The sequence below is a fragment of the Abramis brama genome, assembly GCF_963993115.1.
Source record: "Abramis brama genome assembly, chromosome: 19".
Lineage (NCBI taxonomy): Eukaryota > Metazoa > Chordata > Actinopteri > Cypriniformes > Leuciscidae > Abramis > Abramis brama.
Window position 1 is genome coordinate 32949011 of NC_139981.1, and position 18817 is coordinate 32967827.

General features: G+C 36.8%; 1 protein-coding gene across 1 annotated transcript in view; it reads left to right on the forward strand.

The window, feature by feature from the left end:
• gclc (glutamate-cysteine ligase, catalytic subunit) overlaps positions 1 to 18817 on the forward strand; it is a 40916-nt gene that overhangs the window by 15976 nt on the left and 6123 nt on the right. Inside the window, exons 5-13 of the mRNA XM_084093602.1 lie at positions 3038 to 3096; positions 4200 to 4336; positions 4414 to 4488; positions 7743 to 7859; positions 12008 to 12146; positions 14852 to 14964; positions 16017 to 16109; positions 17436 to 17540; positions 17718 to 17799. Of these exons, the coding sequence (XP_083949728.1) occupies positions 3038 to 3096; positions 4200 to 4336; positions 4414 to 4488; positions 7743 to 7859; positions 12008 to 12146; positions 14852 to 14964; positions 16017 to 16109; positions 17436 to 17540; positions 17718 to 17799 (920 nt within the window). The remainder of the gene's footprint in view (positions 1 to 3037; positions 3097 to 4199; positions 4337 to 4413; positions 4489 to 7742; positions 7860 to 12007; positions 12147 to 14851; positions 14965 to 16016; positions 16110 to 17435; positions 17541 to 17717; positions 17800 to 18817) is intronic.

The following is an 18817-nucleotide window of genomic DNA, read 5'->3' on the forward strand; positions in this document are numbered from 1 at the left end:
GGTCATGTGACCCAGGCCACTAACAGCTATCGGTTTCATGTCCAAAAGAGACGGTGTGAGTTTACCTTGCAGCTGAGTGTGTTTGAGAAGTGTCATCTGATGCAGAACAATGTGAAGTTGTTTGTGTAAGCTAGAGCTCGGAGGCATTTCAGGGGGATTATGGGAAACCGGTTCAATGGGAAACCGGTTCAACAGACAATGATCTTTCACATACCAGTAGCCGAGAGCCTTAGACACGCTGTTCATCTGATCTCTCTAAAAGAATTTGTTTCCATTATGTTTGCTCATATTTACCCCTCGTCCTTCTCTCGCACTGGTAAAAAAAAAAAAAAAACAGAAACTTGTCCAGAAACCTTATTTTATTTCATTTTGATAATATTTTTTCTATTTTTAAAGCTGCAGTCTGTAACTTTTTGGGGTTTAAAATTATCCAAAATAAATTTTTGACATACATAACCAGCCAGTGTTCAAAACTCTCTGCTTGCCGTAGCTCGATTCAGAATGATAAGCTTGTAATGATGTTTTTAATTCCAGTGGTACTGGTGGATTTCCGCGGGAAATTCGCGCATGTCTTTGCATCATTACGTCACATCTGTCCATAGGGATGGGTATTGACACAAATTTCACAATTCGATTCGATTTCGATTCACAAGCTTGCAATTTGATTTGATTACGATTCGATTCGATTCAATATTGATTATTTTGGATATCAGGTACAATGCATTGCAAATTTTCTCAAGGAAAACAAATCTCTTCACTATTATTGTAAACTATGGGAGTCAGTTGTAGCCTATAGGCTTCATTAGCCTACTATAATATTGAAGGTAAAAATTAACTGATTTGTATACAAATACTTAAAATACACTTTTATTTATTTTATAATAATAAAGTTATATGAAATTATATAAAAATTTAAATGGTGGCTGTCATAAAAAAACTTTCCAGATTTATTCAAACATATTGAAGAACATTAAAAAATATAATGAATATGTAATGTGATGCATATATTTAACAAAATGCTCCTCTCTAGAGTTAATTTTTCTAGCTGACTAACGAGTTTATAGTCACTGGATATGTTTTTTCTGAGGTAAATGTGACATTACATGACATTGTTTACTAACGTCTTTCCACGGTTGAAACACTGATTGAGCGATTCCATGTCACATGATATGGTCTTCGATAAGTTGTACTCTATCTTTTAACACACTTTCAGATGCTCATTCATGTTTATTTCGCGCTGTAACTGGTGTTATTAAGGTGGAAGAGAAGGTCATGTGCTGCTTCTCTTGAGCCAGAGCGATCTCACGCCACAGCGCCAAAACGGTAATTATGTTTTTGAATTTGTAAGAAAATGGACGTAATTTGAAATCTGAGACTTTGTTTCATATCAATAATAACAAGCACAAAGATTATTGCGATTTATTGGATGGGATGCGCGCAATAATGTTCCATTCATTCATCAACTGAAAACAGGATGACTAATCGATTCTTGGGATTTAAGAATCGATATCAGTTCGTAAAAATGAGAATCGATTAAAAATCGAGAAATCAATATTTTTTACCCAGCCCTATCTGTCCACATAAAGAAGAGTTTCGGCTAGTCGGCTGTGAGTGTGAGGGTGCTGGAGATTTATAGCCTTTTCTCACAGCACTTGATATAATTAAGCTTATCAATTTGATGGTGGATCCAGAAAGGTTCAAACGACAATCACCAACTGGAGATTCATCCGCTGTAAAACACGAAAGACTTCGGAGTGGCTACAGAAAACAAGAGACTGCAACCGGCCCATGCGAAAACAAGGATAATATCGGAAGGGCATTAAATGTAATCACGCAATGCTGATGTTGTTAACATTAACAATTTGAGAACAAAGTATAATTTGCACGGTGTGACGTGATATGATAAGCGATCGTTAGATTTAATCAGCGCGATTTACTGCAATGCTTTTTTACCCTTAGTTGATCGGAACAAAAGTGGATGTTACTTGTTCAGACGACATTTTCCGGTGAAAATTCTTGTTGGTCATACTTCCAAAAAGTAGAATCTATGATTGCGAACGCCAGTTTCCACGCCGGCGCGGTGATTGACAGCTGCACATTCTCCTCAAAACATCGGATTCATCCGTGCTGTGCCGTGCCGAGGCACAACGCACGTAAAGTTGATAATTCCGTGAATAACTGCAATTGCAGATTTCGAACAGAGATGGCGACAAAGAGGAAAAACTACGGACTGCAGCTTTAAATGCAATTTTTTGGAGATTTTATTTTATTATTTTATTTACCTTTAAATTACTAGATTTGATCAATAAATAATAAATAAAAAGTAATTTAAGCACATTCCTCACTTTCTTTCAACTTATATTCAAAATAGCTCACAATCTCATGCACAACTAAATGCTTTTAATTCAGCTCAAAATATCTTCCATTGTGTGTCTTTGCAGACCTCTTGTGGCAAATAATAATTTAAGATGATATTTCACGACTCTAGATGGCCTTATAGCTCTATATGGAGTAAATGAGCTGTTCCGCTGGGTCCTAAAGTCAGTTTTTCTTCAGTATGCATTCAGATACACATGTAGACATTATAAAAAAAAAAAATTTGGGGGTAAAGTTTTAGCATTTTAATTTATAATTTTGAGCATTTTTAGGTTTTTCTAAGTGTCCTGAAGCATTCCTCGCATTCCGTTCATTCCAAAGGGGGTCAAATCGACCCGCGAGGGAAGGATTTGTACTTTTTTTAAATTTCAACCACAAAACTCCTCGAAACCATTAAATTTGTGTGTATTCGTGGTTCAAGTGTGGCAAAAGTCCTAGGGTCTTGGACCCCTCTGATGAACACTCAGTTTAAAAAAAAAAAAATTCGGGTCAAAATGACCCGAGGGAAGGATGAGGTTACAGTAAGTTGAAGATTTCACCCAGCCACTAACTCTAAGCACATAACTCATCCTGCGCTGTGTAACTATGTAATGTTTCTAAATATTGGCTGCAGCTGAATGAGGTGTGGATGCTTTTACTAATGTATCAGTGTGTGTTACAGCACTCTGACCAGAAACATACGCCACCGGAGGGGAGAAAAGGTGGCGATTAACGTACCAAGTAAGTCTTTTGATTAGTTTTTTTTGTAAATTATAGAAAATTAGAGTTGTTTCTGTAAATTATAGAAAATTAGAGTTGTTTCTGTAAGTCAATCTTGCTCTGGAAATAAAATAAACGCTATATGTCTGGTTTCATTTGATCTACTCATGACTGTATATTGTTCTGTATGTGACAGGAAGGGCACAGGGAAATATGACATTTGGGTTAATGTGAGGATTGTTTGAAGTTCACTTAAATTTAAAGTTATATATTTTTGAAGCCTAATAAATGTAAAAAAAAAAATGTATAGCTTTCAATTACACTGTAATGTTGAATGGCTATAATTAATGTTTAAAATGAGGTTGGATTGAATTGAATTTTTGAAAAATTACATTTTTAAAAAAATTGAAAAATGTTTCTTTTAAGCATCAAATCTTCATATACTGATTTCTGAGGGATCATGTGACACTGAAGACTGGAGCAATGATGCTGAAAATTCAGCTTTGATCGCAGGAATAAATGACTACTTTTTTATATATATATATATATATATTCACATTGAAAATAGTATACTAATATTTCACAATAAAACTGTTTTTTACTGTATTTTTATCTAATAAATGCAGCTTTGGTGAGCTTAAGGGACGTCTTGCAAAATCGTAATGTTTCCAAAGGAGGATTTTTGGACCAATGAGATTTCACAGTGGGCGGAGCTACCCAGTGATGACATAAATGACACACAGAAATAATACATTATTTATCGGCTTTAATAATATATCGACCAAATTTTCTTATCGGCCCGATAACGATAATATTAAAAATGACCAAATATTGTCCGATACCGATATGGTGGCCGATATATCGTTATCCCTACTATAATCGCTCCTGCAAGCTTGGGAGGACTTTCTGCAAAAAGTCAAATTTGTTTAGTTTCAGAAGGTCAGAAAATTATTCATACACCATATATTTTTTTGCTAGTGGGTGCAGGACACTAGTTCACATAGTTAATTTATGTAAGGGAAGATAGCAAGGCGTCTGAATAAATGTTAGTTTTACTGTATATTGCTGCATGTTTTCTGTCGCATTTCGAATGGCTCATCTTTTGACTTCCGTGTCCTTCTCAGTTTTCAAAGATAAAAACACCCCGTCTCCGTTTGTGGAGACGTTTGCGGAGGACGATGGAGAAGCGGCCCGGGGAGCCCTGCCCGATCACATCTACATGGACGCCATGGGCTTTGGCATGGGCAACTGTTGCCTGCAGGTGAAGTCACGTTCTCTCTCATCGACTTGCATTGGGAATATTGGGGTCATGTGACTGACATCGGATCGATGTTACAGGTGACCTTCCAGGCTTGCAGCATCAGAGAGGCGCGCTACCTCTATGACCAGCTGGCCGTTTTCTGTCCAATAGTGGTAAGAGAACACGGGTTCGAGGAATGCAAAGTCTCAGAGCTGTCCATGTTATATTTCAACTGAGTGACAAAGGCAAAAAGTAAATAAAGTGCAACAAGAACCGCAATTACAAACCAAGTCAGGTTACACTCGTTACAGTGTAATTATACATTTAAGTATTGAGTAATATTAAGCAGCTACTAGGGCTGTGCCGGTAAACTTGACAACCGCACCAAAACAATTTTTTTATTTGTGAATACTGTTTTACATGAATATTATGACACGAGTGAAGCACAAAGCTTTGTTTACAAAATAAATAATAGGTTAGCAATTAAATGTTGCATCGCAGCCATGGAAAAGTTTGGATTCATGACGAATGAGAGAGTTGTGTGTGAGCCCATAAATTTAAGATTTGTCCGCTTTGAATTCTGGTTTGCGATCTGGTCACCCGATTATCAGCGAATTTAACAATATTCCATTAGTTATTCCATCTAGAAAGCTTGAATTGTCTACTTTTAAACAAAACAATTCAAAACGAAAATAAACCGACTAGCATATGCTTATGAATTCTGTATGAAGTGTGCATTTCTCACGCGCGTTCACTGTAAACGTCATCTTTGCAGCCGACACTGACACAGAAAACACTAGTTTATTAATAAACAATTCAAATTTCTCCTTGCTATATTTGACACATTCATAATCATTACTTTTGCCGGTTCTTTTGTCGTATTCTTTCCTGTGGTAAAGTAGAAAATACGCGAATTCCTTTAAACACAGTTTGTGCTTGTTATTAGACGTACGGTAATTGGTAAGACGCGTCAAGTTTATTTGTAAAGCGTGTTTCACACACGCGGGTGATTTTTGTTTCGCTTTCTCTGGCAGCGCAATATCAAACATAGCCTAAATGCCTTGCCCTTGTGGAAGATAAAATTCGCTCTTCGTACCTTTTACAACAAGTGGAAAACATGAAGATATCAGGAAAGAGATCGATGGTCTCTGTCCTGCTCGTGTCCCACATCCCTCTCAAAGCGCAGAGCGGTAGGCTATATCACATGTGGAAATATTAAACGAACAGTTTTTGTTTTTTTAAAATAGATTCAACTTTATTATATTATTTAAGTTACCAGTATTTACTGATATTTATTTCAATGCTTTACAGGCTTTAGTTTGTTTCTTTTTTTTCATTTTTTTTTTTTTTTTCAAAACAACCCCCCAACCACCGCACCACCGCCGGTAGTTGGTCCATTACCACCGCGGTAATTAATAATTTACTGTTAATACTATGGTAAGTACATGTAACATATGTAACAAGGACACTGTAAAATAAAGTGTTACCCAAGTCATGTTGAAAATAAAATGGGCAGACTGTCTCTGATGGAAGTGATGTGAATGAATCATACCGAACGAATCATGTGAAACACAAGCTAGCAGAGAAACGCACACTTTATATTAGGTGTCTCTAACTACTATGTACTTACATTAAAAAAAGTTAGGTACTTTTGTATGTTTGTTGGGATGGATGGGTTAAGGTGTGAACAGTAATTATAGATGCAATTACAGAAATTAATTATAGCTGTAATTACATTCAGGAATTTTTGGTGTAAAAACATGTATGCGCACAATAAGTGCATTGTATCAAGTGATTAATTTAAATTAGGGCTGTCAAGTGATTTAACATTTTTAATCTAATTAATCGCACATCAATTTTCGCTGAGAAATGACCCCCCTCTCCCCACACCCCTCCCAAAAAATTATAATTTAAAGTCATTATTGTGTTAGATGAGAAAAGCATTAAAGAGACGATACAAAAAGTAGTGGTAACACTTTACAATAAGGTTTCATTAGTTAACATTAGTTAACATACACTTGTTATGAACCGCACTTATTAATCTTTGATAATGTTCATTTTAACATTTACTAATACATAATTAAAATCAAAGGTTGTATTTGTTAACATTAGTTAATGCACTGTGAACTAACATGAACACTCAATGAACATCTGTATTTTTAATAACTAACATTAACAAAGATTAATAAATACTGTAACAGATGTATTGCTCATGGTTAGTTCATGTTAGTTAATACATTAATGTTAACAAACGAGACGTTATTGTAAAGTGTTTCCAAAGTAGCTTTAGAAAGAAATATTCTGTTTCAACATATAATTTATTACACATAAACTTAATAATAAGGCTATAATGTGGCCTTAATCTTTTTTCTTTTTTTCAGAACTGCATCTAAAGTGGCGTTTAGGGACATTTACACTGTTTAATGTGGTGGCATGAATGAAAAATTATACTCTGGCGATCACTATCTTAATGAGTGAGTCATTGAATCATTCATTCACTCGACTCATTCAAACGACTGATTTGTTCAGGAACGAAGCAATTGACCATCTTTATGAGTGAGTCACTGAATCGATGACTCACTTGATTCGTTAGTAACCGCTGTGTTGCTCAGAGACGCGCAACAGTTCTGCTGTGGCTTTGTTTCGAACTATTTTATTGGCCAAAAACTGACAAATATTGTCTAAAAAGTAACAATATTAAATTCTTGTTTATTGTATTGTATAAAATTAATATTACATTTGCAATTGTGTTGATATTCAGAACAAAACTGCTCTTGTTGTGTGATATGGCTAAACTATATCATATAATATAAATATAAGACAAAACCCATACGTGGGCATTTTTTTGCTCTCATTATCATGAATTTCAGTGCATTTCAACTGCATTCTTATAGAATTCATCACTGCATCATGATCATAAACTAAACTTTATGCAATGTTTTATTTATATTATTTATCCATCATTTATTTATATTAGTACATAGTAGTTAAAGACACTTAATATAAAGTGGGACAGCAGAGAAAGTAAAACTTTGCATCACAGAAAAAAAATATATGATTCACCACTGTATTCAAATTCCTGTTTATACTGTTGTTAAATAAAATGTATATAAATATGGGGAGATGGACTTGGAAAATTTCATGCATGATGTTACTGCATGTTGGACTGCCTTTTAAAAATAAAAATAACATCCAAATTGTATTGAATTGAATTTAATTTAATTGTAGTTTTAAAAAAGGATCTTCTAACTTTGACCCTAGTTGACAATTTACCATCTTTACCATTATACATGAAGTAATGTATAACCCACCGTCATCATTTTCACAGTCTTGTGTGCTTAGCAGTTTTACAACCTTTTAAGACTCTGTTGTTAATGTTTCCAGAAAGGCAGTGTTCAGCTCTCAGTATTGATGTGTGTTTGTGCAGATGGCTCTCAGTGCCGCCTCTCCGCTCTATCGCGGACTGGTTTCAGACATCGACTGCCGTTGGGGTGTGATCTCTGCGTCTGTGGACGACCGGACCCGAGAGGAGAGAGGCCTGGAGGTGAGGACACCTCACACCTGCACACAAACACAACTAATGCTCAAGACTTTGGGCCATATTCATAAAGCAATAGTTTCCTTTCAAATTGGCCTTTTTCTGGGTTTCTTGCACTATGGAGCAAATTACCTACTGTTTTTAAAGGAATTGTTCACCCAAAAATGAAAATTAGCCCATGATTTACTCACCCTCAAGTCATCCTAGGTGTATATGATATTCTTCTTTCAGACGAATACAATCGGAGTTATATTAAAAAAATGTCCTGACTCTTCCAAGCTTTATAATGGCAGTGAATTGCTGTTTCTGTTTTGAAGTCCATAAAAGTGCATCTATCCATCATAAAAGTGGATCTATCATCATAGTGCATCCATTCATGATAAAAGTGCATCCATTCATGATAAAAGTGCATCTATCCCTGATAAAGTGCATCTATCCATCATAAAAGTGCATCTATCCCTGATAAAGTGCATCTATCCATCATAAAAGTGCATCTATCCCTGATAAAAGTGCATCTATCCATCATAAAAGTGCATCTATCCCTGATAAAAGTGCATCTATCCATCATAAAAGTGCATCTATCATCATAAAAGTGCATCCATTCATGATAAGTGCATCTATCCCTGATAAAAGTGCATCTATCCATGATAAAAGTGCATCTATCCATCATAAAAGTGCATCTATTGATCATAAGTGAATCTATTGATGATAAAAGTGCCTCTATCCATGATAAAAGTGCATCTATCCATGATAAAAGTGCATCTATCCATGATAAAAGTGCATCTATCCATGATAAAAGTGCCTCTATCCATGATAAAAGTGCCTCTATCCATGATAAAAGTGCCTCTATCCATGATAAAAGTGCCTCTATCCATCATAAAAGTGCATCTATCCATCATAAAAGTGCATCTATCCATGATAAAAGTGCATCTATCCATGATAAAAGTGTATCTATCCATCATAAAAGTGCATCTATTGATCAGTGAATCTATTCATGATAAAAGTGCATCTATCATCATAAAAGTGCCTCTATCCATGATAAAAGTGCATCTATCCATCATAAAAGTGCCTCTATCCATGATAAAAGTGCCTCTATCCATGATAAAAGTGCATCTATCCATCATAAAAGTGCATCTATCCATGATAAAAGTGCATCTATCCATGATAAAAGTGTATCTATCCATCATAAAAGTGCATCTATGCATCATAAAAGTGCATCTATCCATCATAAAAGTGCATCTATTGATCAGTGAATCTATCCATGATAAAAGTGCCTCTATCATCATAAAAGTGCATCTATCCATGATAAAAGTGGATATCATGAATTTAGCATCCATTCATGATAAAAGTGCTCAAAACGGCTCTGCGGGGGTTAATAAAGGCCTCCTGAAGCGAAGCGATGCGTTTGTGTAAGAAAAATATCCATATTTAAAACATTATAAAGTAAAATAACTAGATTCTGGCCAAACGAACATATGGATTCCATGTAAGTCTAAGCGCAACTTATGTGAGTAATGCGACGCACTGCTGATATTTACACTACGCCAGGACACACTACACTACATCTGACGTCACAAGTTGCGGAAGTTGCGCATTAGGCGTGAGTAGAGACTGCGTATGTTCGTTTGGCCGGAAGCTAGAATTTTACTTTGTAATGTGTTAAATATAAATATTTTTCTTACACAGTCATCGCTTCTCTTCAGAAGGCCTTTATTAACCCCCCGGAGCACTTTTATGATGAATTGATGCACTTTTATGATGAATAGATGCACTTTTATCATGGATGGATTCACTTTTATGATGGATAGATGCACTTTTATCATGAATGGATGCACTTTATGATGGATAGATTCACTTTTTTGATCAATAGATTCACTTTTTTGATCAATAGATGCACTGTTATCATGAATAGATGTACTTTTATGATGAATAGATGCACTTTTATGATCAATAGATGCACTTTTATCATGAATTGATGCACTTTTATGATGGACAGATGCACTTTTATCATGGATGGATTCACTTTTATGATCAATAGATTTCACTTTTATGATCAATAGATTCACTTTTTTGATCAATAGATGCACTTTTATCATGGACAGATGCACTTTTATGGACTTCAAAACAGAAACAGCCATTCGCTGCCGTAAAGCTTGGAAGAGCCAGGATGTTTTTCAATATAACTCTGATTGTATTCGTCTGAAAGAAGAAAGTCATATACATATACAGACTCGAGGGTGAGTAAATCTTGGGTAATTTTCATTTTTGGGCGACCTATCCCTTCAAGTTTTTTGGGCTTACTTATTTCACTAAATTATATAATTTTATAATTACAGACTACATGATGATCCGTAACGCCCTCATCCAAACAATAGACCACCGCACTTCAGTAATAATTAGAGAGATCCCAGACCTGTGTGAATCATACATGAAACGACTCCGTTAATCATTTAGAAAGAAAACTAATCTTATCCAAATTGTCCCTTTGAGAATTTACAAAGTGAGAACTTTGTAAGTACAAATGTTAATGTCAAATGGCAATTAAAGCTGCATGTGTAATAATTAACAAGGCTGTCGATCTGACGGCTTCTGATATCAACTGGTTTATAGGCTAAAGTCTTCTGAAATAAACATAGTCAAACTTCACTAATTCTGGGTCACTGAGAACAAAAATGATGTTTAAAATTGTTGATTGGCTCTAGTTTTCAAGATATGCTATTGGGTCCGTGTATATGACCCTTGCCTTGAGAATAGCGGAGGATAAGTGAGTAATAAAGATATGGGATCTCAATGACTAAAATAAATCTTTGTCTGGATCTGTGAATAACTCTATGTCTGGGTTTGGACAGTACTTGCTTTTTAGGCCAAACAATGAATGATGCAATCTGACACTAGTATTGCGTTATATATGATATGAATTGCATCATGTTATTCCTAATAATCATGGATGATGCAATCATAACGAAGCTTACATCACAAACGGAAATGGAGTACATCAATGCTTGCAGACAAGAGATGCTCCATTTCATGGATACAAGAGACTAGACAAGAAGACAGGACTAAACTACATACGTAATAGTTTTTTGCTGTTTGTTTCACATAAATGTGACTTATATTACCCTTTAGCTAATTTTAACGTGCTATTACAAGTGACAAGCACTGTCAACACAATATACATAGACGTGAAATGTAAATATCCTAAAATATCTTGGAAACAGTAGACAATTAATTGTCATATTCTTCACATCAAAATACATAATAAATCTTTATCTCTGAAGCAGAAGACGACTTAAAAAATTGTAGACCAATGTTATCAGCCAAGGCCAACATCTCAAAATAGTCAAATATATCAGCCAGGCCAAGCATTTTTCACAGTTTCAGATCACTCTGGGTTTTTTTTTTTTAAACCACAGAAAATAAAGAGGACGCTTTTCCCATGTTCATCTCTCTTTAGTGTGTAGTGTTGCTGTTTGATCATGATAAAGCTCCAGTTCTTCTCTATATCAGTGTTTCTGAACTCCTGAAACGCCTCCATTGTAGTCTTGAGTTTCTTCCGGGAACGAACACGTCACAATATTCCTCATTATAATAATTCATGCGCAGAATAAAGGGGCGGGGCCTGGTTGAGTTAGTTAGTAGTGTGTTAAACTGGCGGTTATGGGAAGGGGCGGGACATTTCCCAAACACACTCGAAGCTCTCGACCAATCACAACACACTGCTCCAGCCGACCAATCAGAGCACAGTGTGCTTTTCAGAAGGAGGGGCTTCATAGAGACAGGAAGTAAACAGAGCGTTACTGACAGACTGGGAAGAGAGGAGCCGCAACAATGGAGAACATGAGGAGAATAATCAACATTCAAGCAGGAAAACCTGCTCTAGTAGAGCCTGAAACAACATCAAGACTTTGTTAGGGGCCGTTAACGTTGCGTCTAAAAATGTTTCGTTCCTCCATCTTGACTGAGCTTTTAGTGTTGTTACGGAAAGGCTGAAGCTGATTGGTTGGTTCTTGTCTGAAAAGTTGGGATTTTTTCTATCATGAATGCGCTTGTTGCACATCTACATTTAGAAGGACGAACTTGAGCGCACCACCACATATGTGATGTGAACATAATATGGCCTCTTTAAAATGAATTCTCTCTCTGTTTCTTTGCAGCCGCTGAAAAACAACAAATTCAAGATCAATAAATCCAGGTATGATTCGATTGACAGCTACCTCTCCTGCTGCGGCGAGAAATACAACGACATCGAGCTGACCATCGATGAGGAGATCAACAAGCAGCTCCTCGATGCAGGTGAACACACACACTGACACCCGTCTGCATCGACCTCAGTGAAGACTCTCCTCACTTCTTTGTCCTGTTGACGAGAGCAAATGTAGACGCCATCTTTGATTATAGTAGGGGCTTTCGCACCGAAGGACCTTTCCATAGCTCCTAGAACTATTGAGTGGAAGTTGTCGGCGTGTTCGCACCGCAGGAACTAGGAGAGTTTAGTTGTAGGAACTCCTTATGGAGGAAATAAATGAGCTCCTACTTCAGAGTCGGTCTAAACCAGCACTATAGGATCTACAGTGACGTTAGTGTTCGCTGATTGGCCGAACGCATGTGAAACACCAGCACCCGCCATTAAAAAAAAAAAGCACTGTGTAAACACACAGATTATAGCCTATATATTTACTCCAGAAACTAACTCTACGAACATGGAAAACAGTGATAGATGGACCTCTTGACGCTGAGGAGAAAACCCAACGCAACTTCGAGGAGACCAAGAGAAACATGATTATGTGTTTCTGCTCAGCAACACTGGACATCAACCACACGACACACACTAATACCTCTTCATTACGGTCTACTTTCTATGTATAACAGTATCTAATAACGTATCAGACAGGAGTGTTAGACAGATCATACACTAATGAACACGGAGAGTGCGAGCGCTGTGTGTTCAGTCGTTCTCAGCGTCGTCAAAATAAAAGTCACAACAACAAGCGCGTCTCACGTCACTTCAGAGTTCCTACTGGCGGTGCGAACGCAACCAGGAAAACGTTCCTAGGGGAACCATTAGTTCTCGGGGAAACACCCTTGAGGCTAGTTCCTAGAACTACCCGGAGCGAAAGCCTCAGGGACTGTTCGTTTTTTATTTAAGAGGCCACCGGAGGAGTTTTGAGATCTGTAGTCAAAAAATACATGACCCTCCCTTCGCCAGCAATACATTTTTCTATGACCCTCCAAAATGATTGTGAAAAAAGGCATGACCCTCCCCAATAATTTATTGATTAGCCTACTTCTGTACTGGTTTGCGCTTGGCAAAGATGTTCAGATAGCCATTGGGGTTTTTTTTTACAACCATAAACTCTTGCTTTCTCATCTTACTAGGGCTGTAACGATAGACCAAACCTACGATTCGGTTCGTATCACGATTTTTGATTTTAGATTAGAAAAAAATCATGTTTTCGGTGCTGATGCGGTGTGACTCGTTCAACATGTGGGTGGCGCTGCCAATAAAGCATCTAAAAGCTGTCACAAAGAACCAGCAAAAGTAATGATTATGAATATGTCAAATATAGCAAGGAGACATTTTAATTGTTTATTAATAAACAAGTGTTTTCTGTGTCGACTGCAAAGATGAAGTTGACGCTGCGTCGTGATCTTCGCAGAACGCGCCAGAGAGAAATGCACATTTCATACGGATTACATAAGAGAGCAGTCTGTTTTCTTTCGTTTTGAATTGTTCTGTTTAAAAGTACACATTTCAAGCTTTCTATATATTTCTCAGGTCTGTGAGGCAAGTAGCCTACCTTATACGCTGAGTTTCGGTTCATTTATGAGACAAGAGTCCAGTTCACTCACCGGCGCCTCCGTGTCATGATTATCTATTTTCTACTATATTTACTTATTATTTATTAAATCCAGGCAATTGGTTGATGAAACTGATTAAAATTAAGATACAATTTATACAAAACGAAATTCACTTTAAAGAAAGGCTTTGTGCTTTCTGTTTGAGGTCTCTGTGAAAGTGTTAAAGCAGTCTACTAAAAGTTAAAGATTTTTTGTCACGTCACACGTGTATTTCCCTCATATTAAATATAAAACGCATGTGTAGACTGATATTTTTCTAATGTCTTGACTCCTTTATTAAGGGAGTATGATATAAACAGACGTTTCAATATATTGGTATTAAATGCATTTTCTGAGAATTTATATTTCAAGTTTTGACTGCAAATGTCACGTCCATAACGTTGGAATTGCCCAATTTTAACAAATTTATCCTCAACTAGTTTTTTGGTGTAGGTCTACATATTTTATTATGTTAACTTAAATAATACTAATAGTAATTTAAAGATGTGGCAACCCTACATCTTACACATCACACTCCACTGTTATGGTGTGTATATTTACTCACTAACATTATTGTGGAAACAAAATATGGTAGTATCGCACTACAGCGCACATTCTATCAGCTGCAGTTCTGGCGCCTCAGTCCCAATACTGTAAAACCCGATGTACATTCACATCACACGTTAATTCAGCGGTAGAGTTAAACTCACAGGATACTGTGCACTTATTCGCAATCTCAAAAGTTCATTATTTGCTCGTGCTTTAAAGCTTTGCCGGGTAAACATTTCATCGGCGTTCTGTTCTGACATGATGCACTTTTTTCTGAGCGCGAACTGAAGTGCGCGCGCACTGTCAAACAGCGCCAAACTGGATTTTTGTTGGGTCAGACCCATCTGATATAGATGGGGGGGCTGATACCGCGAGAGCAACATGGAGCTACATGTAAAAGATATGCAGCTAAAAAGCCACTTTGAAATGTTGCTGTTTTCATGAATATAAAAGTTGGATGACCCTCCCCTCAACAAAGAATAAAAAGACATGACCCTCCCCTATTTTCCTCCGGTGGTCCTTTCCATAAATACCGAACGGTCCCTAATGAGTGTATTTATCTCGTCAGCTCTGTTCAGTGTGTTCAAGCGCTGTGTTTTGCACTGTTGCAGGCATTGATAAATTGCTGGCCCAGCACATCGCACACCTCTTCATCCGAGACCCGCTGTCGCTCTTCCAGGAGAAGATTCACTTGGACGACGAGAACGAATCAGACCACTTCGAGGTATTTAAAGGATTAGTTCACTTCAGAATTAAAGTTTCCTGATGACTTACTCTCCCCCACGTCATCCAAGATGTTCAGCCTTTATTTCTTCAGTGGAAAAGAAATGAAGGTTTTTGAGGAAAATATTCCAGGATGTTTCTCCATATAGTGTCTTCAATGGGGTCCAACGGGTAGAAGGTCCAAATGTGAGTTTCAGTGCAGCTTCAAAGTCTCGACACGATCCAGCCGAGGAATAAGAGTCTCATCTAGACAAACCAGCGGACATTTCTAAACAAAATAAACACTTATATACTTTTTAACCACAAATGCTCATCTTGCACTAGTGATGCACCACACATTACAAAATCAGGTTGAAAGGTCAAGCGTCAAGTGACGTAGGCGAAAGAACTGATCTAGTGTTTACAAAGCGAACGTGCAAAGACGAAGCCAAACGCCATTTACAGAAATAATTTAAATTAATAAAAGGTAAAACAATGATGTTGGACGATATTGAAGTTGGAGGAGAAAATGAGATGGAGTTTTTCACCCTACTCTACAGTTTCCGCCTGACCTTTCAACCTGATTACGTAATGCGTGAAGTCATGGACGTGCAAGACGAGCATTTGTGGTTAAAAGTTTATAAATGTTTATTTTGTTATAAAATGTCCGCTGGTTTGTCTAGATCAGACTCTTATTCCTCGGCTGGATCGTGTCGAGACTTTGAAGCTGCACTGAAACTCACATCTGGACCTTCGACCCATTGGACCCCATTGAAGACACTATATGGAGGAACATCCTGGAACGTTTTCCTCAAAAACCTTCATTTCTTTTCGACTGAAGAAATAAAGACTGAACATCTTGGATGACATGAGGAGAGTAAATCATCAGGACATTATAACTCAGAAGTGAACTACTCCTTTAAAATTAACATCCTGATTTTTACTGTTCTAGCAAATTGATCAACATTAACAAACAAGAAATGTTAATATTAGGCCAGTGTTTGCCACATAGTTGGAACGAGTTGTTCATATAGCATGTGAAAATGAACTATGGTTTTATTTTGCATGTCACAGAATCTTCAGTCGACCAACTGGCAAACAATGAGGTTCAAGCCCCCCCCTCCGAACTCTGACATCGGGTGGAGAGTCGAGTTTCGTCCCATGGAGGTATTAAACACACACACCTGTCTGTGCGCCAAACCATGCTAGCCGACGCGACTCCACTTAGCTAAGCTTAGACGTATACAGGGTGCGGTGTGTGTGTGTGTGTGTGTGTGTGTGTGTGTGTGTGTGTGTGTGTGTGTGTGTGTGTGTGTGTGGAGGGGGGGGGTTTGAAACGTTTTTTTTTTTTTATTCATGAAAATAAATCACAAAAAGTATTTCATGCATCTGTTAATGTAACATTTATAGAATAACTATTAGTGAAGCAATATCAGAACATGGAATATTTTAATCCATTTTTACGTTTTAGTTCATCAAGCAGAGCCAGATTTCACTCTAATGCAGTGTCTCCCAACCACTATTTTGGTAGTATGTTGTCAGGTGTGCCGTGGAAAATTATCAAATTCACAAAAAATAATTAAATATAAATGCTACAAATAAATGTATTGTGTTATCATCATCATCATCATCATCATCATCATCATCACCAGCAACATCATACTTACTGTGTTTCTACCTGACTTAAGCTTGAGTTACACATTAAATGCGAGGACTACTTTTAATATAGCCTAATATCTAGATTTATACACCATTTGAAGCAATGCATGTTTGTGCAATTTTGTTATATTTTTATATAGTGTGTCATTGGATTTGGGAAACACTACTCTAATGCCTTGTCCTTTACTCATCGCTCTTACACATGATAAACCTCTGAACCTCTCGTTGGTTTCATATTGGATTACATAATTGATTTCGATTTGAATTGGTTATTTAAATTTCACATTTCAAGCTTTCTATATAATTCTTATGGTGAATGAGGCTTGCATACAGAAAGTTTTGGTTCATTTTTGTGACGAGCTCCAGAAAGGAGACGACGACGGCATAAAGCGTTTGTGTGTGCTTGTTTTTTCTTTATTTTACAAAAGCATCATGTTTTGTTGTTATAATGAGAGTATAAAAATAAAATGATACCCTTTACAGTTTCTAATGATGTCTTACTCTAATATGTACGACAAAAAACAACGGAGTATATTAAGTTCTTTCCACTGTTATGAGGAAAACAATCCCAGCGTGTTCGTCGAAGGCTATTATAGAACAGTGCATATATCGCCACTCGGCCGGCTGTGCCAAAACACTTATTTATGAGCTTCAGTATTTCATACAAAATGCAGTAGCACAACATGCTGTCAGCACAGACTGCATCCATCCAGAAATATGACATGACATGATCTTGACCGATATTGTGAAATTCACCCTATTGTATGTGAAATTTTTGGGTTTGTTTTGAAATGCATAATTATGTAACACCATTTATTTACTTATTTTTTACAGGTCCAACTGACAGATTTTGAGAACTCTGCTTATGTCGTATTCATCGTTCTTCTCACCCGTGTGATCTTGTCCTATAAGCTGGACTTCCTCATTCCATTATCAAAGGTGTGTGTGTGTGTGTGTTTTACACGTTTAGCATTTAAACTGATTTATGCACAGCAGAAAAAGTGTGATTCTAGGGATGCTTTTAATTGGCAGAGATACTGTGCATATTCTTAAAAGTAGAAATGTGCATGCAAGACATGTGTATTTTTGTAATTTTTTGCAATTCTTTTGATTTAGGTTGATGAAAATATGAAAGTTGCCCAGAAGCGAAATGCCGTGCAAGAAGGCATGTTTTATTTTCGGAAGGACGTCTTTAAAGGTTAGTTGACAGTAAAGTTAAACGGAGGTCATTATCATTTACATCAGTGTTATAAAGGCACAGCTGAACTCATGTGATATTTGTGACAGTGCATGCTGGGTCCACGTTTACTGTCTTTAACTACTATGAACACATTTAAATGAATTATTTGCTTCAGTTCACTTGTGTACATACAAGTATAATATAAAAACATGTATTTAACAATAACTGCATGTAATTAATTTCTGTAACGATGTCTATAATTACACTGTTGACAGGACTTAACATCAACTCTTTTGCTCACACTGTGATTTTCACTGGCCACAGTTTTGTTTTTTGGGAAATTACATTTCATATCCCTGAATTTAAATGGTACCGGTGTCACTCCACTGCGGGGTTGGTGGGTGTTAGTGATGGGAAGTCTGATTCTTTTCCGTGAACTGGTTCTTTCGGACTGTTTCTTTCAATGAACCGGTTAAAAAAAAAAAGATTCACCAGTTCGTTTACATAATCACACAATGATGTCACACATACGCAATTCTGTTATTAAAGCACCTAATAACCCTGGATCACAAAACCAGTCACGAGTCGCACGGGTATATTCGTGGCAATAGCCAACAATACATTGTATGGGTCAAAATTATAGATTTTTCTTTTATGGCAAAAATGATTAGGATATTAAGTAAAGATCATGTTCCATGAAGATATTTTGTACATTTCCTACCGTAAATATATAAAACATGTATTTTTGTGAGTGAATGCAGCACAATCGCCAACATAAATGAACAACTTTAAAGGAGATTTTCTCAATGTTTCTGTTTTTTTTGCACCCTCAGATTCCAGATTTTCAATAGTTGTATCTCGACCAAATATTGTCTATCCTAACAAACCACACATCAGTGGAAAGCTTCTTTATTCAGCTTTTAGATGATGTATAGATCTCAATTTCAAAATATTGACCCATGTGACTGTTTTTGTGGTCCAGGGTCACATATAGTGAATAAGCTAGTCATAATCAGAATCACACACATTTCCTCCT